At 33.8% G+C, this 24882-nt stretch overlaps 1 protein-coding gene and 1 long non-coding RNA gene across 2 annotated transcripts; one reads left to right on the forward strand and one right to left on the reverse strand.

Moving 5' to 3' along the window:
• Nucleotides 1-19759: 19759 nt before the first annotated feature.
• On the reverse strand, nt 19760-22354 carry LOC141684324 (auxin-responsive protein IAA7-like). Its single transcript, XM_074489240.1, has 5 exons — nt 22018-22354; nt 21530-21786; nt 20487-20622; nt 20329-20390; nt 19760-20229 (listed from the first exon to the last, which is right to left on the reverse strand). Exons 1-5 carry the CDS (start codon nt 22224-22226, stop codon nt 20192-20194), a joined length of 702 nt encoding a protein of 233 aa, XP_074345341.1. The 5' UTR covers nt 22227-22354; the 3' UTR covers nt 19760-20191.
• LOC141684325 (uncharacterized) lies at nt 21259-22270 on the forward strand. The gene is made up of 2 exons (XR_012560628.1): nt 21259-21396; nt 21495-22270. It is a non-coding gene; the product is annotated as an uncharacterized LOC141684325 (long non-coding RNA).
• Nucleotides 22355-24882: the final 2528 nt, after the last annotated feature.

Consider the following 24882-nt stretch of genomic DNA (forward strand, 5'->3'; position numbering starts at 1 on the left):
AAAGATGGCCAGACTCCAGCAGACCCAGCGCAAGCGCGTGGGAAGCGTCCCGCGTCTTCCCGTTGATGTTGTAGCTGCTATAGCTGCAGAGGTAGATCTATTGTAGATCAGACCATCTACTTTTGAGAATCAATTATGTATAATTATAACTTGTGGCAGATAATGGCAATTAACTGTAAATTTATCAAGTAATCATTTTGGGTTGTAATAACTTTTAAATTGTGGATTCAAAGACTTGTACTTATTTAAATTTCATCTCTGAGACTATAACGGGTTATGGTGTGTGTTAGTGTGGGGTCACAGCATAAGGTTATTTATTATTAATTAAGTGAAGTGATATTGTGGAAAGAAAGACCGTGACGACCCGGATCCCCGACCCCGGATCTGGGGGTGTTACAGAAATGGTATCAGAGCTAAGCGTTATAAACCTCAGAGATGATGGGACGTTAAGATAATAAGTTAACTAAGATAATAAGAACTCTTGCCAAGTTCATAGTCGGGCTACCTAACGTAGTACTGACAGTTAAAACCCTTATGGGAACCCTTATAAATATCGTGATAGGAGCGTAGTTCGTTATCATATATGGTAGCGGGACTCCGAACCCTGAGGTTGAGGAGCAACAGCGCGATGATGTTTTATTACTAATTGGAGATCGGATTGTGGATCCGATAGAGCGTCCTAACGCAGGACCGGATGATGTTGATATTGAGGATGTTGTCCTAGAAGGGATAGTTGCTGAGGAGGATCCCATGGAGGATCCTGACAAGAATGGATAAATGACCACTGATGAATTGATGACCATGGTTAGGTCAACTACCAGAGGTAGGATTGGTCGATCACTACCGGAGGTTCGTTCAAGTTTGTAAAGATAGTAGCCCCCTTTAACGCGGCTTACTCGTAAGACTGAGAAGTTCGAATGGACAAAGAAATGCGAGAACAGCTTTCAAGAACTGAAGCAGAGGTTGGTGATGGCCCCTATGCTGGCATTGCCGGATGGAAAAAGGAGATTTTGTGATTTGTAAGTGACGCTTCGCATAAGGAATTAGGGTGCCTCTTAGCACAGCAAGATAATCGCGTCTGCGTCAAGACAATTAAGGTAATATGAAATTCGATATTCCCGCCCATGAGTTTAGGCTCGTGGCAATAGTTTTACCCTAAAGATTGGAGGCACTACTTGTATGGAGAGAAGTGCGAGAATTACCTAAGCCATAAGTGCTCTAGTACATTCTTACATAGAAAGAGCTCAACATACGCCAGAGGAGGCGGTTAGAGCTAATCAAGAATTATGATTGGGAGATTCTTTATCATTCGGGGAAAGCCAATATGGTGGCTGATGCCCTTAGTAAAAAGGAGAGACTCAAGATGATAATGTCTTTGGGAGAAGTGATAAGAGATTTTGAGAAAATGGAAATAGAAGTGAAGGTAACCGGAGCCGGTACCTAAAAGCTGTTTGAGATTGCAATACAGCCCGAATTATTGGAAAAGGTCATATTGTGCCAGAAAAAGTTATGAGTGAAGGCAGAGAGCCAACAATTAGATAAAAGATTAATATCGAGAAAGATGATAAGGGAATAATGAGGTATTCCTATAGAATTTGGGTTCCGAAAGTTCAAGAGCGTAAGGATGAGAACTTAGATGAGAGCCATAGTTTGAGGAATAAGATTTAGAGCAAACCCTGAACGTGATAGTCAGGGAGGTCGCCATCAAGATAGAAGGAACCCATGACATAACGGAGTGGAAAATGAGGATTTTAAATTAAAAGATGACCCCAATTATGGGGAGTAGGATGAAACATTTCATACTAAGGAAACAGAAAGTCGAGTAAGGAAAGGAGACCCGAGACGGTACTCCTATACGGCAATTCATGGACCTGTCTAAAAAGAACTTAGACTATTATCCCCAACCACCACCCTGAGGAGACAGTGCGGTGAGAAATTCTTTCAGGACCTTTAAGTCGCTAAGCTCTCAGAGTTCCATGGAACAAGCTGACCCAGCCGAGGCAAGAGCCTGGTTAAAGGAAATATAGGAATTATTTGAGATTCTAAATGATTGACGAATCACAAAAGACTGTTTTGTCACTTACCCTCCTAAGAGAGAGACCACCCGCTGGTGAAAGACCAAGAAAGGCACGGAGCCAGAGGTTATGATAAACTGATTAAAGTTCAGCCAATTATTTTCGGGAAAGTAATTCCCAAGGTTATGGAATAGTGTAAAAGCTTTAAAGCCAGAACAAAGGCAGACGAGTATGATGAATTATGAATCTAAGTTGTAAAAGTTATCAAGATTCGTTCTAAGGGCACGAATCCAGAATGACGGGATGTTTGAAATCAATGCTTATGTTGTGTTGGTTCATGAAATAACGATAAGAGAAAGGAAAATAAAAAGAAACTGAAGTGGAAAGGAATATAAAGGCAATAGAGTTTGAGGAATGATAAAGGAATTGGGTATGAGGAAACCCTAAAGACTCGTAGCAATAGAAATAGAAAAGTATGTAATCGTCAGGATGAGGGTGATTCACCATGAGTTAAAATTGCTGGGTGAAGGCATAAGAGATACATATATTTTATCCCTAGTAAGTTGGGAGGATTCAAGGAGACCTTGAGATAGTTCGAAGGATAAATAATCAGACGCGGATAGACTAAGGAGACAAGAAAGTAAGAAGGTAGGAAAATTGGATAAAGGAAGTGACCTTCAATAATGTGAAATGTAAGACCGGTGGCTCGATACCCAGAAAGGGAGACGCCAGGTATGAGAGATATCCCAACATTGAGATGACTGTTGAGATAAACAACAAAAGTAAATAAAGATTTATTAATAAGAAGTTCACATTGAACACGACCAATATCTTCCAGATCATCCATGTGATCATTACCAAATCAGGAAAGAAAAGCGGATAACCATTTTTTATCTTTTGAAGGCCATGTGGATTGACCTTAACTTGAATAAGGATGCTATTATGAAATTCGGTATAGACTATTGAGGTGGAAATGATTGAATAAGATACCCTTATCAGGGATGTATGACTTTATTTATCCATGGAAGGATGCTTGTACCTTTTTAAAGGTGGAATTAAGGATAGAACATCGGTAACTTAAAACGAATCCTAGGGGAATGCATAAAGGTTGGCATTTCACCCTTAATAGGGATAGTATGAGTTTTGACAGTATGAATTGGAAAGGATTAAGGTAATAATAACCTTTAAGGATCAGTGGAGAAATTTTTCAGAAGTAAATAGACAATGGTTCTAGTATCAGTAAATGGTATTTTGATATGCCCTGTATATAGGGAATACAGGAGGAACGATTGAAGGATAACCTTAGAGGTTTTATAAGGAGAAAGGAAATATTCGAAATTCTCAAGAATAAAAATGTTGATAAAGGAAATATGACGTAATTATATTGATGCCAAGTGAGGCACGTGTTAAACCACGAGAAGGTATGGATCGAACCAGTAATGGTCGAAATTGTTCAGGGCAATTAGGACTTAAGATAGAAGATGTTCTAAGTATGATCGAGAGTCAGTCTTGACAGTGATTAACCTCTAAAGACTGAGGCAATAACTTATGGAAAAATGGTGATTTTTTTTTACTCATCAGATTTTAAGGAAAACATCTTCACATAAGCTGTGATTGAAATGAGGTAGAAAATTATTTGGAGGTGGTTAAAATGACATTGACTATAAGGAAATTGTACTATCAGGAAAGGCCAAAGAGGTGGCCGACACTTTAAAGGTAAGTGGATAATTATAGGCGCGTGTGCCAAAAGAATACAGTAATGATGGTTAAAAATGTGAAGGTTGAATTATGGTTTGGAAGATTGACATTCCTTCTGATGACTGTGCAATACCCAACCGTAATAGTAGTTGGTAAAGGTTTAATTCGTGTAATCGCCATGAACGGGCTATCTATCTTAGAAGGTCCTATCTTGAGATAAGCCAGGACCATGTTTCAAAAAGGACTAGACGAACCTTTGAGTTAAGTCTTCTATTTAAGGCATATGATTAAGAATGGTATTAACCTGCTATCGTTGCTTTGATTGAAACTCTTCTGCACTTTTATCTGCTTCATGTCATGTATGTATGTCAGGATCAGGAGTGTTCTTCATGAATCAGGAATGGTGATTATGTTACCTCCTTAGAAGGATTTGATACGAGATGTATGGACTCCGTATGGTTAGCTATTAAGACTTCATGGAAAATGAATGACTACAGTAGGTCAGTGGTGGACCATAGTAAAGTAGCAATGATTCTGCGAGTAATGAGCTGATTACAACCGTGAGAGTTGTATTGGAATGGGTGTTGAGATTGAGTACCACTAATCGGGTCGTGGTAGTGTATAAGTTATCATTGATAGACTAATTAAGTAGAGTATCTACCTAGTGATTTATTATTCTTTCTTATCAATAGAGAGTCGTATTATTATACGAGGAAGGTTGCGGTGCAAGCATAGAATTCTAGTAACGATGATGTATAGAATGAGATCCCAGATTCGATTTTCGATGTCGAGGGAGTTTCAAAGGTGATTGTGTATAAGCTCGAGGAAGAGCATGGGTCCATAGAATGATGGACGGAATAGCAAAAATATTTAGGCATGTGAAATAGGATGCTATAATACTTGATGTTGATATAAATACATATATGTTTTGTTCTCCTATGACAAACCTCTATAGTTCAGAGGTAGGTTCCAAGCCAGATATTTTGTGGCAGTATATTTTTTTTATATATACAATTCTCTTCAGTTCGTTCTTTTCTCTTCTTTTCATTTCATGTAAGCTGAGAAGAACAACCCTTCCAGAAGGGGAGGTATTGCCGAATGACTATCTATCTGTGTGATAGAAGCCGAGTAGGATACCAGCTATTGTTTAATTGCTTGTCAAGTACTAAAGGCTGGCCACCTTCTGTACTAACTATGCGATATAACAAGTGTTCATGATCATAGTGATCTCTCAACAAATTCCTTTACTTCTATATGATTGATCAAATTTTGGAAAATAGAAACAACTGAAAAAGGAGTAATAAAGTGGTGGTAGTATGCGGAATGGGAACACATTCGTGATACTAAGGTTGACGTAGTTATTAAAAGGTTATAGAACGCTAACGAGCAAAAGTATAACCAGTATAATATTAGGAACGGAAGGTAGTAGCGATTACGAACTGGATAAGAATGGGTATTGAGAAGCAGAAGCTCTAATGCTAAAAGCAATAATGAGAGTCTGTGCAATAGACTTGAAAGAATTTGGAATGATCACTTAATTCGGATTGAGTTATCTTACGACAATAGATCATATGTCATTATCGAGATGTCGCCTTATGAGATCCTTGAGGGAAGACAATGTCGATCTCCCTTATATTAGGATGAAGTTGTAGAGCGCAAGATGCTCGGACCCGCAGTAGTCCAAAGGACCAAGGATATGATAGATCTAATCAGAGGACGGCTGGTAGTAGCCCAAGATGGACATGATAAGTATGTTGATTTGACACGAAAGGATAAAGAGTATGAAATAGGGGACCTAGTAATGATATAGGTATCCCTTGGAAAGGATTGATGAGGTTCGGAAAGAAAGGAAAGCTAAGTCTACAATTTGTTGGACCCTTGGATATATTAAGACGTTTGGGAAGTTAGCATATGAGCTAGCCCTAACCCCGAACATGTAGCAGGTCGTAACGTGTTCCAAGTATCAATGTTAAGGAAGTGTAATTCGGATGCCAGTCAAATAGGGGCATATGAGCGCATAGACATGCAACCAGACGTAACCTATATGGACCAACCAGGAAGGGTATAGATTAAGAAGGAACGAGTGCTTAGGAGAAGGGTTATCAAACTAGTAAGAGTTTGATGGTAGAACCACAATGTGGGAAAATTTACTCGAGAGTTAGAAAGTGTAATGCTAAGAAAGTATCCCCATTTGTTTTCTATTTGATTCCGGGACGGAATCCTTTTAAGGAGGGGAGACTGTAATAACCCCAATTTTTGGAAATTTTTGAAACCCTTATGAATAGTGTTTTGCTGAATGAGAAAACTTTTTATGTCACACTATGTAGGGGTTCTGATATGGATATTCTGAGATATTATTAGTACTCTATGAAGTATATAAGTGTACGTAAAGATCGTCAGAATCCAATTCCGAACACTTTGGTTTTTCCCAGAAATCCACTAGATACGGAAAGAATTGAGAAAAAGGTAACAGGATAAAAAGGATTTAAATTAAAGGATTATAAGAGAGGATCATAGAAGGAATACAATATATTGAGAAAGGTTAAGGGAACCTAAGTAATAAGATCCCAGGTATGATCCCTCAAACGATAAACGAGAACGAAAGTTAAGCGAACCGTATAACAGATCAGCGGTCATTAGGCAAACAATTAAAAGCTAATCAAAGGGATTAGTGGGGATGATGTCATCCAACCAATAGAAAGACAAAGGAGGGGTGATGACATCACAAAGTGATGTAGGCATGACATGGGAAGGAAGGAGGTGTGGTTGAATGAGAACCACACAAATTCAAGGGCAACAAGGTAATTGACTAAATCAAACAAAACAAAAACCTAGCAACCAAGCAAAACAAATCACAAAACACCAAATCCTCCATTTCTTCATGAAGCTCTCGGCTTCTTTCTTAAGAAATGGGAAGTCCAAGCTCCTCCACTTACTATTTAGCAAGGTAATTATCTAAGCTTCCCCATGGATAGTTACATACTTCCTATAAGTTTAAGCTTCTAATTCCAAGCCAATCTTTTTCTATAAATCATGAAAGAAGATGGTGAATAGTGTTTTCAAGAACTAAAATTTGTGTTCTTGAAGTTTTGTTTAGATTAAGCTTGGATAAGGGATTTAAAGGTGATTCCAAGCCATTCTCTTGATTCTCCACTCTCCAAGGAAGGTATAAACTACAAACCCTAGCTTTAGTTTTGAGTAATTAGGATTGAATGTGTTTGATATAGCATATGTGAAGCATGATGCTTGATTGGTTGAAGTTTGGTTGAGTTTGTAGAGATTAGTTGGGTTTGTTGCATTGTTGGAGTTGTAAATCTTGGTAATTAGTTAAAGAACCTAAGTAAAGCTTTTAGTTCATGTGAGGAATAAGTATAAATGGTTAATGTGGATTTGTTGGGGCTGTTATGATGTGTTTTGGAGGGATATTAGTTGTATGATTGATTTGGGGTTGATTTGTGGTTGGTATTGAATGGTTTAAAATTTGGGAAATCGCGTAAACATAGCCGTCGTAACGTCCGATTTTCTGTAGACTGTTTTTGTGCATAACATTAGGACCCGAGAACCCCCTGCTAGATTATGACCACTGCCATGTTTAGATAGCTCATGTTACGAGCTTCGTTTTGATATGTAGTTCGTTCGATTCCGATGCACGGTTTAGGAGAAACGACCGTTTCAAGTAACGGCGTTTCGCGAACGAAACTTTTCCCCTCGCCTTACTTTGAAGCATAGGTTAAAGACCAAAAAGGGTTAATTAATGTATGAAACATTTATGGTAAGTGTTTTAGGAAGTTGGTAAGACACTCGCGAAGGAATCGCTTTAACACTCGTAAAGGTTAAATTATTAAAAATGGTGGAGCCGAGGGTACCCGAGTGACTTAAGCGAATCAGTGAGCGCAAAACAAGCGTTAGAGTCTAAGTTAGTTAAAGTATAGATTTACAAGTGATTTTGGTTTAATTCCAACTTACTTGTTGTTTATAGGTTACCAGACTCGTCCCGAGCCTTTTATCACCCCAAGTCGCTCAGGCAAGTATTCTATCCGTTATACTGTTGTTGTGATGTATACATTTGTATATGCATGATCTTGCGATAAATGCATGTTGGTTATTTAGCAAATTCTTGCGATATATTGTAGCATGTGATATGGTATATATGCATGCCTGTTTCATATTCTTGAAATATATATCTGTTGGTTCAGTTGATAATACCTATGCTAGAGGATAGCGGTAACTTGCATATACCCTTAGTATAGGGACCCAAAGGTGAAAACATTTTCTAAAACCGGGAGTCGAGGATCCCGAGTAGATTTTGTATATATGGATATGGATATATATATATATATATATTTATATATATATGGTTATAGTTTTCCAAACTATTAATCAAATAAGGTTTATTCGATAACTTCAACTTTATTTTATTATTGAATATTATTTCGAATATTCATCCGAGGACTTATGACTCCTTTATTTTATTATTGAATATTATTTCGAATATTCATCTGAGGACTTATGACTCCTTTATTTTATTATTGAATATTATTTTGAATATTCATTCGAGGGCTTATGACTCTTTTACATTATTATTGGATATTACTTGGATATTCATTTGAGGATGTATGACTCCTTTATTTTATGAATCTTATTTATAATATTCATTCGAGGTATTATGACTCCGCTTATTACTGCAATATATTCTTTATTTCATTAGAGAATAAGGTGTCAATAATCAAACTTATTTTCGATTATTCAAATAAAGATAATACTTTCATATAAGTATAAGAGGCCGGGTGGCGGTCCAGCACAAGGTCCTTATGAGGCCAGGGTTGACCGGTGGGGGATTCATCCATCTACTAGTAGAAAATGTTACTTATTGGTATTTTTGCCTGATCAGCAAGATATCTGGTTTATGCCAAAAAAAATTTCCTTCCAAATTTATTGGATATTGCAACTCTGTTCATACTTTACATGACAGAGGTTTTCAGGAAATGTATAAAGAAGATGTATATGTGGATATATATATATATATATATATATATATATATATATCAGAACTTAATGAAGTATATCCTAACTTCATTTCCTTTAATAATATTTTAAAGATTGAATCTATTCAAGTCTTATCTTGTGGTCTCATCAGTGGGATGAACTTTTGAAATTAATTATAACTTGAACGGTGGTAGTTCAAGTAGTATTTGGAAAAGATATAAGTATTTTGGGGTATCTTGTATCTTCATCTTTTAAACTTATATCTAATTAATAATGGTCTTATGAATGACAAAGATTTTCAGAAAAACGTTGAGACAAGGTTAGATATATGAGATCACCTTGCAACGATATTTTTTTATACAGTTATACACTGGGACTTTGTGTATATTATGCATGGAAGAGGACTTCCAATATTTTGAAAAGTATATATGTATATATACTGAATATTTTGCGACTTCATCGCATTAAGATATCAAACTTGGTTCATTTCTTTTGACCAAGACTTTCATGAGTATTATGAGTAGGCTCATATATTGTAAATCATTATACATATTATTTTGGTGGGCTTGCTGCTCACCCTTGTTTTATTTCTTCATCACACAACAGTTAGGAAAGATGGCCAGACTCCAGCAGACCCAGCGCAAGCACGTGGGAAGCGTCCCGCGTCTTCCCGTTGATGTTGTAGCTGCTATAGCTGCAGAGGTAGATCTATTGTAGATCAGACCATCTACTTTTGAGAATCAATTACGTATAATTATAACTTGTGGCAGATAATGGCAATTAACTGTAAATTTATCAAGTAATCATTTTGGGTTGTAATAACTTTTAAATTGTGGATTCAAAGACTTGTACTTATTTAAATTTCATCTCTGAGACTATAACGGGTTATGGTGTGTGTTAGTGTGGGGTCACAGCATAAGGTTATTTATTATTAATTAAGTGAAGTGATATTGTGGAAAGAAAGACCGTGACGACCCGGATCCCCGACCCCGGATCTGGGGGTGTTACAAGAAGAATTCTGGTGAAGACAAGACATGGTTTGAAGAGGATGAAGAATAAAAAATGGACATGCCACAAATTGTTCTAAGGCAATTTATCTTGAAAAGAAATTGCTAGAGCCCAATTAATTTCAAGCCCAAAGGCCCAAATCTACAGAGCCCAAGTCTGCTAATCGACAATGGATAAAAGGAGAAAAATCTACTAACCGATAACTTAAAATGTCGATTTTTACATTTTACTAATCGGCATCACATGGTCGATTTCTAGAAATTGACTGTGTCGATTTCTAAGAAATCATTGTTGAATTCTGGAAATTGACAATGTCGATTTCTAAGAAATTGTTATCAATTTATAGAAAAAGAAATTGACAATTTCTAGAAAACATAATGTCGATTAGCAAAACAAAAAAACTCCGAATGTCGATTTGTAGGGTTGTTATGTCGATTTGTAGAAGCAAAGCAGCAAAACTTTTGAATGTATGGCTTAAATCTTGCCGTGTGTCCAAAGAGTTTGAAGCCTACAAAAAATAAACAGAAGTACATTCACTCCTGTTAATTTCATCTTCTCAACAACCAACTGTAATTTTACGAAACCCCATTGAAGGCCATATTTATTAAGCTTGTAAATATACTGTTATGCTGGTGAATTCGTTGTAGATAATCATTATTAATTAGAGTGTAGCAACCTCAAGATTTATATTAATAAAACAATATATTCCCCAAAATATTTTGTGCCTATTTATGATTTTGTAATTTTAACGAAGAACTTGAAATGAATCGAAAAGAATTGTAGGTATCGTATTTAACCCCCTTCCTACAATATTTTGGGACTAACATAGTTGCAAGGGTTTGTCAATTGAAGAGACTGTCTTACTCTTGTTGGCTGCGTTCTTGGATTCTTTCCATTTTGCAATAATAGTTTGTTTACGTTCAAGTTGATTTTTCAGAGTTTCTTCCCTTTTTAACACATCAAGAAAATCATCTTTAACTACCAAGTAAACTCTTTTTAATTTCACAAGTTCATGCAACTGAGTTTCTAACATAGTGTTTATCTCAACAAGTAAAGAATTAGTTTCTTTGACTCTAGCATGTCGTTTATAGTTTCTTTGCATTCACTCTTAATCAGGTTAGATCTGTAGTGATTACCTGATTGCTTGATGGACTAACTTCAAGACTTTTTTCATTAGCCACCAGGGCCAAATTCACATATTCGGCTTCTTCATCTGAGTCATCTCCATCAGCCTAGTCCTTTTCCTTGGTAATGAAAGATTTCTCCTTTTGTCTTAGGAGATCAAAGTATTTATTTTTATAATTAACAACTTCATTACTCCTGTAAATCTTTGGTTTTCTGTACTCATTTGCAAAGTGTTCAGCTGTTCCACAATTATACCATTTAAATTTGGATTTCTCAACCAAATTTTTGTTAGTACTGAACTCTTTATTGAATGGCTTAGAGAAAGATTTTCTTTTAAATTTCACGTTAGAAAATCTTTGTGACAGAAATTCCAGAAGTTCATCTATCTCTTCAAGCACATCAGTTAAGGATGAGCCCCTTTTAGTCTCAACAGCTTTGGCTTTTTCTTTTAATGATTTTGGTCTTGATTCCTTAGCTTCATTTGTTTAATTTTCCACCTTGACTTCCACTTGCTCCTCACAGTGATTTGATGTAACATAAACTACAAACCTGTCCTTTCTTTGGCCCTTTTCAATTTCCTCATCTTGTTGCATCTCCAGCTCATAAGTTTTCAGGACTCCATACAGTCTGTTAAGAGTGTATTCCTTGTAATCATATGAGTTTCTGATAGATTAGAGTCCTTAATTAAATACACCCTTCCATGCAACCTTAGGCCATTCAATAGTTTTTTGAATCTGTTGAATGTTTCACTCAAGCCTTCACCAGGATAGAGTGAGAATACTCATATTATTGTCTGAGGAGTTGCATTATGTTTTCTCCGACTTGTTCAAATCCTTCAAAGAGAGGTTGAATGGTATCATATACTTTCTTGGCTATAGGACTGTTCATGACACATTCAAACATGTCAGAATCTATACCATTAAAAATAAAATTCATAGTCCTCTTGTCTTTGTTGACTTCTTCCAGATCTTCTGGTGAGTAGTCATCTGGATTCTTTACCACTATTATGTTAGCATCAATGATACCATCAGCTACTGCATATCCTGTGATTGTCTCCATGGGAACATGAGGACCATTGTCAATGTAGTTGACAAACCCCTCGTCCTGAGACATTAAGTGAAACCTCATCTTCACTTTCTAGCGAGAATAAAATTCTCTGTCAAGAACTGGAATCTTCACACCAACATCCTTTTTGCCCATGATTGATTGTATAGCTTTAAGATCTTTAAACACTCTGTAGGTTGAGGGCTTACTTGTTATTTACCAACAATCAATGTATGAGTAATTTGTCGAATGGGGGGGGTTGAATAAAAATTATAATTTTCAACTTTTTCGACTTGAACAATTGCTAAACTACAATAAGAAAATAAGACATAAAAATTTTAGGTTGTTTATTTTTGACTTGCCAGCTGAGTTATATATTGAAGAAATAATATGTGCAAATTACAAGAATTTCACAACTGTATTTTACAGTATTTTTCTAAGAGATAGTGCTCTCGTCTTAGCTCCATTGAAAACTCTATATTCTTATTTCTTAGAGAATACACTGCTGCTACTTGGTTTATAAATCACCAAGTTACAATGCTTACTAGACAATACATAACATAGTCTTTGAGGTTTAGCAAGATTGATTCTTTATTCTCTTTTCTGTGAGGCTTGACAAATGAGACTAGATTATATCTTGATATATTTCTTTTAATATCCCTCCCATTTGTCATCATGGAAATGGAATGTTTCTTATTCTTCATTATCCAAGGTCACGTGCACAGTTTGTCTTGACTTTCATTTTCAAACTGAGATCTTCTATCAACCCATGTGCTATGTCAAATTTGAAATATGTGCTCTGTTAAGTCACTATCAATTGCTGCTTGCTACATTAAACATTGATAGTGTAATCTTGTTAGACGTTGATGAGCTGATCCATTAGCCATTGCAAGTCTTTTCTCCTTAGCCACTGATGGTTCACTTCATTTAATCAAAATTACATGGCATCAAATAAATACAATTAGCCATCCTATTCTATTTATCCATTGAGTTAATGATGACTATGGAATGAACAATTACAAAAATGGATGTGAATGTAGATCTACATGAAAAATGCTACGAATTTTTATCACGGATAAACTAATTTACCAATGGCTATCGGACAATGATAATTTAGCCGTTGATAGCTTCTACTACTTAATGTAATATTATGCTATATGTTTTGTTAATCATAAAAAAACACATGTGATTTCTAACACAAATGTTAGTCATCTTCGATTCATCGCCCTCGTGTTAATGTTCTTTTCAGTGAGAAATCTTCCTATCAAGCAAAGTTCATACTTATTAATCTCCTCCTATGCCACCCTCAAAGATCAAATCTTCATTATCCTTCTCTTTCACGTTGATATTTGTAAATTATACGTTGATACTCTGATATTTAGCCATCACAGAAGCTCACAAGAATCCGGTAAAAAGAACGGAGAGAAAAACAAAACTCACACATAGGCGGAGATAATTTAAGAAAAAGACGCAAGTTATTTTTCTCCAAAAACTCTAGACATTGCATAATAAATATATTTAGTTAAAAAATAATAAAAACAATACCGAACCAATGATTAACTAACAAACTTTGGGGTGTAAGATTTTGAGCAAATGACCCCTCTTTTCATTCGCTCTTCCTTGGTAAATCCATCAAAATCTCATGTAATTATTGGTGTATTTCCCGCAAGGGTTGACTCAGTTGGTTAAAGAGGGGATAATTATGCTCTTGGTCACAGGTTCGAATCCCACGGGAGGAGAATTTATGATTATGCCTCCTGAACTAGAGCCTGTCGCTTAAGTGCAGTTTATCTTGGTTCACATGATTTGCAGGCTATTGCGTGAGCCCATGGGGTTTACCCAGTGCGCACCCGAAGGGTACCGGCTGCGGCCTGTGGGTTCTCTGTGATAAAATAAATAAATTATGGGTGTATTTAATCAAGATGTTAAAGAATTTTTTAGGATTCTTGAAATCAAGAGGTATTCAATTTCGATTTTAAAAAATTCTTTAAAATCTGACGATATTCAATAATAATCGTAAAAAGTCTTTTAAAATATGAATATATTTAATTTAGATTTTAAAAGATATATTAAAATCTGAATACCGCCAGATTTTAATATACCTTTTAAAATCTTAAATGAACACACTCAAATTTTAAAATTCTTTTTACAATCTTTATAATTTTAAAGGATTTTTTCAAATTCAAATTAAAAATGTAACAAGTCAAAAAAGTTGGGGGATCATTAAGGATCATTGAAAGATAAAAATGTAAAACTATTAACGACAAATGTTCACTGACTTATCTTTATAACAACCATTAAACATTTTGCAAAATACAATTTAGCCCGTTGGGCCAAATACCTAGAAAGTAGCCGTTTCTCCACTCATGTCCTTGGACCTAAATATCAATTTGGGTGAAAAATGATTCTAAATATCACTTTTGCAAATAATGGCACAAAATATCATTTGACCACGCGAACCGAAATAGCGGTTTGACAAAACGCTAGATGGTCTAGCGGTTTGACAATACGTTAGATGGTCGAGCGGTTTGTTGTTGCTTATTTTTTTCCCTTTTATTTTACCCATAATGCTAGTTTAACTAACACCATTTACTTTAAATTTTTTTCTTTATCATTTAAACCTTACATTAGGCAGTATTTTGCACAAATTTTATTTATTTTCGGTTAAATTGTTTTATCTTTTATTCACTTTTTAATAATTTTAAAATTCAAAGAAAGAATTTTTATTTATTTCTTTTTAATTAGACTTCAAGATTTAAATTAGAGTTAAATTAGGCTCCCTAAACCCTAAACCCAAAATAAGTGTACCTTTTATTAATTGTTTTAAATATTTCTAAAATCCAAAAGGTAATTAATGAACCCTAAAATTTTAAAAAAATTTAAATTGGATATATATTTTATTTATTTTTTTACTATTTCTAAAATGTAAAGGGTTTATTGAACTCTAAAAAGTTAAAAATTATTAAAATATGTTACATCATTAAATTGAAACCGTAACATTAAGAGGTGTTGTCGGCCTCGAAATAACACATAAAAAACGTAAAACTAAAAAAATAAAAGCAAAAACTCATAAAAAACTCATAACGCTGCATCACTTAGTGTGATGTATTTATTAAAATAAAAAAAGTTGCAAAACACTAGATCGCCTAACGTGTTGCATATATATTAAAATAAAAAATGGGGTAAAATGTTATACAAAATAGCGTTTTTGTTTATTTTCTAAATGCTACACGATACTCCGTATTGAAGTGACATTTTGGGCCTTAATGTTCAATAGTGACATTTTGGACATTTTATACTCAAATTGTGTCGTTTTGGCCGTTTTCTCTCATTTCCTCGCCCATATACACCTTTTCAAATTTTGAAAATGCACTTTCATTATTTTTGTTTGTCGTTCATTAAAATGTTCTCTTTTACGATTATAAACCAAAATCATCGAAGTATTTATTCTTTTTTTTCAGGGTCAAAGTATTTATTCTTAATCATTCAGTTACACTGTTAGTTTGAGTTACTGGCTTATAACCCAGGGTCTTTAACTATATATTTTAACAAATAAAAAATTTGAAAAAAATATTCTTAGGTGTATAATGAGTTGTAATTTTAGTCTATTTTCATTATAAATAATGAATTTTTAAATTTTGGTAAAGAATAAAAAATAATTTGTTATTCTGTAATTATAAAATGATTTTGAGTGTATTTAATATATAATTAAGATTAAATAAAATAAAATAATGTGTTTAAAAAATAAAACAAATTTTCTCTTTTTAGTACAAAATATACCTGATTTTATATACGTTGTTAACGAGATTTGAATTGAAGATCATTATTTGAATATTTTACTATTATATCTAACGTTTCTCACAACGATTGTGATAATACAAATAATTAATAATAAACTGGTAAATCGAACTATAAGTTACACACTTATCAGAGTTCACATACAAAATAGTATTTTGAATTACTAAAATTCAATATTTTAATATTTATTTAAATGAATATGTTAAGACTCTGTTAAAATTGCTCATGTGTTTATTAATTAATACGTAAGGGATGAAGGTTTTAAGATTTTAGGGAACCTCCAAGAGAAAAATCAAAATACCCACTAAAAGGGGATCAATTGCTCAAAATCCCGATTGACAGGACTGTCCGTCCAAAATGTCCACTGAATACGCATGTCTGACATGTATTCTATTTTTTAAAATTTTATAATGAACTTACATGTTGAACATGCGTGTTCCATTTAAACTTTAACTGAATGCGCATAAAGATGTGTATTCCTTGTAAAGTGAAAATGGAACACGCATGCTCAACATGCGTGTTCTCTGCATTTTAAAAAAATATATACGCATATGTGATATGTGTATATAGTGAGTATTTAAGGCGGAAGTTCGTGCAGAACGACATTTTGGATAGTTGAAACTAAAGAGTGGTGTATTTTGGGCAATATTTCACTATAATTGTCGGACTATTATTTTACGCTAAATTTTCAAATTTATAATTAAGTTGATTATCTTGCTTGACTTGTTTAAAGTACTTAGTATTCCGCCAAATATTAAAAATTAATAGTTACATAACAATTTCAAAATTCATAATTAATGTCATCACCTCGACCGACTACGACCAGTAAATGATGTAATTTTAATTTATTTTTATTAACAAATTTTCTATATTAGTTATTTCATTTTTTAAAATATTTTTCAATATTTTTAGCCTAGATCGACTCTCAATAACTCATAATCCAACATGTCAATTGATGTAGGAGGATTTCGGTGTTAATAAATGGTGCGGTGAATCGGAAAAAAAGGCACAAGCAAAATGATTGCATGATCAGGTTACTGAGAAAAAAGAAGACAAGATCACGCTACCGGATGGCGGGATCATGCCAAAGGACCAGTGGCATTCTTTGGAGGGTCAGAGAATCTGCATGATCATGCTAAATACTGCATGATCACACTCATTTTTAATAATTACTTATTTTTAAATAGGATTTGTTTTATTTCATTTTAGGGTCTTCTATCCATATATAAACAATCTTATAATGTAACATAAGAAAAATCTTTTATTCAAATCAAAACCCTTAAGAGTTTTCTCTTATATTTTTCTTGTGAATTCAAGAAAACCCTTGTGGATTGAAGTTATCAGAGGATTTCTTGTGTAAGAGTCTTTGCATAGATTAGCGCTTGTTTTTTCTACGCTTCCGTGCCGCGTAAGTTGATATTAGATCAGGCTTTTTCCTATCCTTTTCGTTACCTGATTCATTATGGAAAAATCAGTTACAAAAGATCTTGTTGATGTTATGATGGCTTGTACCACGACTTTCAAGAATTTGAGAGACGCAAAGACTACGTTGGCGAACAATATGAATAACCTTAACCAACAAAGTAGTAGGGAAATAGAAGATCGTAATCGAGTCCCTCGAGACTAAAAATATCATGTTGGTGAAAATTCTGGCTTGACATTAAATATAGGTAATCGGCTCAATGATATTGTAATGGTTGATATACCATTATTTTATGGGTCTCTTGGAGTTGATAAATTCAAGAATTGATATATTAATGATGATAAATTCCTTGATATTATGTGTGTTCCTCAGAGTAAGCAGGTGAAAATAATGGCTATTAGGTTAAAGAGTGTTGCTGTAATTTGGTGGGATAAGCTGGTCATGCAGAGGAAGAGATAAAGAAAGGAACCGATCAAAATATGGCAACGAATACAACCTTTAATGATGGAGTATTTTTTACCAGAGAATTATGAGTATAAGATTTATAAAAAGCGTGATAGATGAATGATATAGTTCCGAATTATGAACCCGATAATGCTTATAATATGTTTGATATTTGTCCTCAACCAACACCAGGTAACTTGTTGGGTTGCAAACACGGGGATGATATTTGAGAGCATTATAGACTTGAAGATAATGTGTTCGAAGAATGTCCTCAATCAAAAGAGGATAATATATTAAATACATAGGAGGTTGAAGAAAGAGGTGAGACAAGTGGTAAAAATTTTGTGTTTTCTCAAGTGGGCATAGATAATTCAATGATTAAAGAAGATAATAATGAAGATGTAGAAGAATACATTAAAGAAGGCCTCGAAAATATTTATGAAGACGAGAATGGGGGTGATGCTAAACGTCTTGTTAAAGGTGTGTAAACATTATCTTTGAACACTTATACATCACTGGAGGTAGATGATTTACAACATGAGAGCTTAACTCAATCATTGTGTAAGAACTTGTGGAATGTAAGTCTTCGATCTTCTAAAATTGTGATAAATTATGAATATCACGAGAACTTTAATTTGATAGAGATGATTAGTGAAATTAAGTTGTCTTTGCAAATTTATGTCACACCAAATAATGTTGTTTGGAGTAACCTATTGATTATCACCACCGTAAGTGAAAATTATGTGTTTGATATTACTTGTTTGAGGAACAACTATTCTGAGATTTTTGATAAGTTTGATGTGGATTCATGAGAATTAGTATTGGGTAGACCATATCAGTTTGATTTGAATTGGTGTCAAAAAAGTTGGGATGAGACAGTTGACTTTAAAAATCTTAACATGGATTATGTCTTGTATCTCTTTGAGGATAAATGTACTTTAAAGTCATCGTCACAAAGGTTTATAATAGTTGGTTCGAATTGATTTTAGTGATACTTTTATGCTTAAAAGTTATTTTGGTGGAGGATGTGAAGTACAAAGTTACAACAAAGTCTTTTTCTTTAAAAGTACCATCATGACGAGATAGACAACAAGTTGACGCAATTCTTATTCTAGATGAGAACTCGAGGTCGAGTTTTTTTAAAATGGAGGAGTCTGATGTAGGAGGATTTCGGTGCTAATCGATGATGTGGTGAATCGGAAAAAAAAAACACAAGCAAAAGGATTGCATGATCACGTTACTGAGAAAAAACGAAGATACGATCACGCTGCCCGATGGAAGGATCATGCAAAAGGACCCATGCAAAAGGACCCGTACCAGCCTTTTGAGGGTTAGAGAATTTGCATGATCATGCTAAATACTGCATGATCACGATCACACTCCTTTATAATAATTATTTATTTTTAATTATGATTTTTTTTTATTTCGTTTTAGTGTTTTCTATACCTATATACACTACTAGAAAAGTATTCTCTTATATCTTTCTTGTGAATTCAAGATTTGCCTTATGAATTTAAGGTATCAAAAAATTTGTCGTGTAAGAGTTCTTACAAGTATTAGTACTTGTTTTTGCTACGTTTCAGTGCTGCGTCATCCACCCAACTCGTATCCGAATCGTGCAACCCAAACCTTAGCCTAGCCCAACTAACCGACCGGTTTCGATACAGCAAAATCCAACCTAGGGCCGACGCCATTAAATGCGGCCGGTTTAGTATCTTCGTTTTCTAGCTCGGCTAGTGAAAAGCCCAGCCCATCCCGCCATTTGACGGGTCTTTTTAGCCGGGCATTGAATTTTCAGAAATGTGGCATTACTAATTGGGAGGCTAGAGATGGAGGCTGAGATGTTTCAAGAATAGATGATGGAGCATGTGAGATGGTGAATGATCTGTCCCATAATATAAAATCCCCCAACACAAACATATGGGGGATCGACATGCATGTGCTCCTGACCACTCTTCACCCACTAAACAATTCCAAACCCCATTGCTTTCTGTTCATTCAAGAACCTCTTAGCCTACATTCATCTGTCACTACCATTAAATAATACCTGCATATCTGTATACACACACACATGCATAGTAGATTTTATGTGTATATATACATACATGACAATATAGCATAAAACCAATTGGTGATGAATGAATACACTTATACACCCATGAACATTCACATGGCTTTGCTCCCTCATTCACTATCCTTCCCATGAACAAATCAATCATAAATTAATAAACAAATAAATTTAGGTAATAATATCAAATCAAGTACATGATATGAAGAATCTTGTGACCCAATAAAAAAAAACACACTTATTAAATATGAAAAACTTAGAGGCAACAACTATGACAGAGAGGACAATGACCCAAACAAACAACAACGTAAGGATGATGAATAATTTAGCAAGCCATTAGTAATAAACAAGGCAAGACAACAATTGGAAAGTTTATTTGCTTCTTGTCCATTAAAAATGTACCCAAACTTTATAATAATAATAATATTAATATGTATATACTGTCAAATTTGAAATCACAGACACATTCAAAACAACAATCCTGCTTTATAGATCCATGTTTGCTACTTGCCTTCACCAATAACAATAATCAAGTTGAAACTCCAGATCACTTTCGGCTGCTTGCTTGCCCTTAAATATTTATCAGCACCTTCTCTTGCATTTCTCCATGGCCCTTGGTGCTATTATATTTTTAATATTCACAAATAATAAGCCTGTTTATCAATACAAATATATGTGTAAAATGATGAACATGATGATGAACTTAGGAATTAACATACCGAGTCCAATTGCTTCTGATCCTTTCATTATGCGCAGACGCTTGCATGAATCAACAAACATCCTGCATACGTAATTACAAAGGATCAATAATTAGTTATAATTAAGGAATGAAGGATCAAACAATGATATATAATTTGAGTGAATTAACGAAACGTACTCCCAAGGGACATCACCGACGAGCATCCAGTCGCCATCCTTATCTTCGTAGCTAGGTACATACTCAGAGCTGTTTAGGAGATCCATAACTTTGCTCTCATTCATGAAATCTATCATTCCTTGTGACCCGTAGTTACCTGGATTTTAGTTAATTGTCAGGATCAACTTCAAACTTTAATCTGATTTAGAATTTAGAACCAGTATCAATCTTACATGTTCGTTTAATCACTAACTCGTATTTATTCGAACATTAGTTGCAGCAGTATACAATATGAAATATTATAATTTAGAACTAAAATCAGTTTGTTTATAAATCACTAGCTCGTATTTAATCATTCCGTTAGCGTACATAGGATAAAATATAAATTATAATATAGAACATAATAATACTCAATGTTACATTCAATCCGCCTTTCTTATTTTTATATATTCTAAAAATAGTAAAATTTTATATTATTAAAATTACCTACTATCATCAACTTTTCCACTACACTCACTATACATTTATTATTAATCGGCCCCACTATTTTATCCATTTTTTTTAATTTTTTCTACTAAATTACATTTTTCTTAATTTCTGTGTTGTGTCCCATATATATAACTGGGTGAGACGGGAGGAGTATCTATTCATGTTTTGTTTTTCAGCTTTTACAACGAACAATGTACTTTTGGGGAATTTATACATAAGATTATATTCATTACATGCTGTTGGGAGTAATTAGACTGTTAATTTCCTCCCTGGTTCATGTTACTAGAGATAACAAAGCCTTTTGTATTATCCCAAAATCCACTTTGCATAAAAAAATTCAGTTATTCCCTTTTATAAAAAATGCCAAAAAAATGAAGAGCAACGAAAATATAGATACCTATAGCATGGGACATATGAATTAGATTATCCATATCATGAGCAGGTAGATGCTGTTGGGAGAATATTTAAGATGCTTAATTATGACTATGTGTACTGTGTATTGACTAACTAAAGAAATTGCTCACATGAAATAACATACAGTAAACATAGGAGGAGGAAATATGATAAAAACTCACCCATGGTAAAGGAGCTGAACATTTTGGCAAGGGCATCAGAGAGTTCTTGGTAGCTCTTGTACACCTTCAAGTCCACCTTGCGAAGATACGGCGCACCGTCCATTGAAACCTTCACAAATGCAGCTGATGTGCTGATCATGCTACTTCCAGTGGCTGCAGCCTTCTCATTACTACTCTTTTCCTCAGTTGCGCTCTTCTGTACCGCCATAACATTTTTCCGGTAAGATCTAACTGGTGGCCAACCTACCACTTGTGCCCTGTCAATATATTTAACCCTTCTTTGTTAATTACATAAATTTTCATGCTAATATTATCAAGTACAAAAGAAACATAAAACATGTGATTGTTTTGCATATTGGTGGACAAAATTCTTGTAACTTGTTATAATTCACGGCTAGGATATGACTTATGAGCATGCACGGTGGTACTTGTATATGTGTGTGGCATGTACGCATAATTTGAAAAGTACATTATAATAAACGACATACTTGGCTGGTGGCTTAATAACTTGATCTTTATTCTTCTCCAGAGTAGAATTCTTGGCCTTATCATGTTTGAGATCTGTGGCTGAATCATCAGACTGAAGGTTGAGTTTGAGCTCAACAGTCTCAGAAAATCCTCTCTTTCCAGTTGTCTTAGTGATCTCTCCAGCTTCACCTCCACCAGGCAATCCAAGGCACAGCTCTGTCTTCAACATGCTTCTGTCTCAGTGAAATCACTTATTCCTTGGCTCCAGAATCACTAATTATATCCTTCTTGCTTCTTTTTTTTCCCCTGAGAGAGAGAGAGAGAGAGAGGATGATAATAATGGAACAAATGGGGGAGCAATGTATTGGGTTTGATGGGCATATATACCAATGGTTGCATTATGCTATCAAGTTCCAATGCCCATAATGTTGACACGTGGACATACTTGGTCCCTTGATCCCAAAGGATCGAACCCCATGTTACTTGCTACATTTCTTTATTTTGCTAGAGCTAGTATTATAATTTCCTCAACAAAGCTAGTTGCATAATTGCATAAACACCACAAACTATGTGCTATAATTATCTATCTAATTCTAAATTCTAACAACATATATGCAGCCTCTTTTATTTCAAGTCAGTAGCTAGTGGAACAATTTATTAATAAAATTGCAGTAAAATAGGGAGAAAAGAAAAACTAGATGTGGGGAATCGAATGGCATTATTATGAGGGGGGAAATTAATGGACTTGTGGTCCAATAAAGTAAGAATTATGATCAAAACTGCTCCTAATTAACTAATAAATTTATTATAATAATTAAATAAATAAGGCTTTGCATTAATAGATTAATCTGCAGAGAGAATAATTAATAAATTATTACATGTTGAAAGATGGCCAATCATGTTCTATGAATTATAATCCCCTTCCATGTGTTATATTATTTACAGAATAACCAACCATTACCGAGAGCTCCAAGCTGGGCCTCCGCATCCTCTACCAATACATGCACTATATCTATGTATTATACACACTAATACACATGTCAAAACCCAAAAAAATTGTAAAATAGTGGAGAAAAGTTAAAAAAATGAGTAAAATAGTGGGATCAATTAATATTATAGGTATAAAGTGGGTATAGTGAAAAGAAGTAGTGGATGTAATTATTTTAAAAATTATAAAAACTTTACTATTTTTGAAATTTTTTGAAATGTAAACAATTGAAGGACATCCAAAAATAAAAGTGTAAACAAATGAGAGGGATAGAGAGAGTATAATTTAAGGCCTAATGACACCCAATGGAGGGCTACTTGAATTGATTTTCCATTTTTTTCATCAACACTATGTTTTTTTCCATTTTTTCTAATATTAAAGAATTAGATTTAAGCATAGTGAATATAAATTGGTCGATTTTTCAAACATCATTGATAAATTTTTTTAAAAATATTTGGCCCATCAGATAAATTATTTGATTATTCAAAAATTGTCGATAAATCACAAATTCATAACCTTTGAATTATTAATTAAGTGAATTAAAAGACTTTATGTTGTACTAACAATTATATAGCTAGGTTATAGTTTCCGAAATTGGTCACCTTCTCTCTGTCATGGGAGGTCTCTTAATTAGGGGGTCGGTAGGATGTTGGAGGGAACATGAAACTGCAACTATGACTCTGCCATTTGCATTATACAAGGTTTCTGTAAGAATTCAATTAAAGTTATAGCAATGCAAGTACAATAAACAAATGTATAAGATTCTTCCGGGAAGCTCTGACTTTGCACATGAGTGAATGAATGCAATACACTGATTATAGGGTGCTTTTAATCATAATGCAGCTGGGCAAAAGTCTCCCCTTCTCCTACTTTCTTAAATTCATGATTATATTAACACAAGAGGATACTGTTATATTTAATTAATTATAAATTGTGAGTCCTTATTTTTAAGTAGTCAATGTTATCTTATACTAATACTCCTATATGTAATTATGCGAGTATATATAATTAGTAACTCTGCTGTAATAGTCAAAATCTGAATCGAGCTTTTAGTCAAAGTTGTATAAAACCACCTGACAGAAAGGAAAAATAAATGTATGAAACCAAAATAGAAATGTAATTTTAGGGTGAGTCATCTGGTGTAGGACATGAAATATGAATATACTATAAAAAGAGTGTCAAACTACTAAAACTAGACGCACACAATTTCTTCAAGTTCTTGGAATCAGTGGCATAAATGTTCAAGATCCTGAAATCGTGTTCAAGTCCTTAAATTCTAGATTTTAAGATATAACATATAGTTTATGTTCAATTCAAATTTTTTCATACAAAAATTTGGATTCAATTTTGTATTTTGATGATGGAAGTTGAAATTTACACTTATATTGTTCAAGAAGGTGGCTAATTAGGATTTTTGAGAAAAAAAATAATTTTTAAAAAAATGGACTTTAATTAACTTTCATGCTCCAAAAATCTAACTCTTGCACCCTTCAACTTTGATAAAAAAAAATAAATGTGTAGTAGGAGTTTGGAAAAAGCAGATTGCACCCCTTAATGTGTATTTTGGCATTAATTATGCATCCCTTTGCATAATTTCATTGAATTGAGAAATTCAGTAAAAAATGAAGTAAATTAAATTTTACATATTTTAAATAATATTAAAAATTAAATATTGATACAAAATTATAAATTTCGAATTTTCAAATAATACTAGTCATTTTATTTTTGATTTTCATTCTATAGTATTAATGCCTATATTTTATAATAATATCACAAACAATTTTAATAATTAGTTTTAATTATATACTTAAATTTAATTATAGTAGAGTTGTAAAATTAATATTATAAAAATGAAAATCAAAACTGAAATTAATAGTATTATTTAAAAATTCAAAAT

The sequence above is a fragment of the Apium graveolens genome, chromosome 9 (genome assembly GCF_009905375.1).
Source record: "Apium graveolens cultivar Ventura chromosome 9, ASM990537v1, whole genome shotgun sequence".
Classification (NCBI taxonomy): Eukaryota; Viridiplantae; Streptophyta; class Magnoliopsida; order Apiales; family Apiaceae; genus Apium; species Apium graveolens.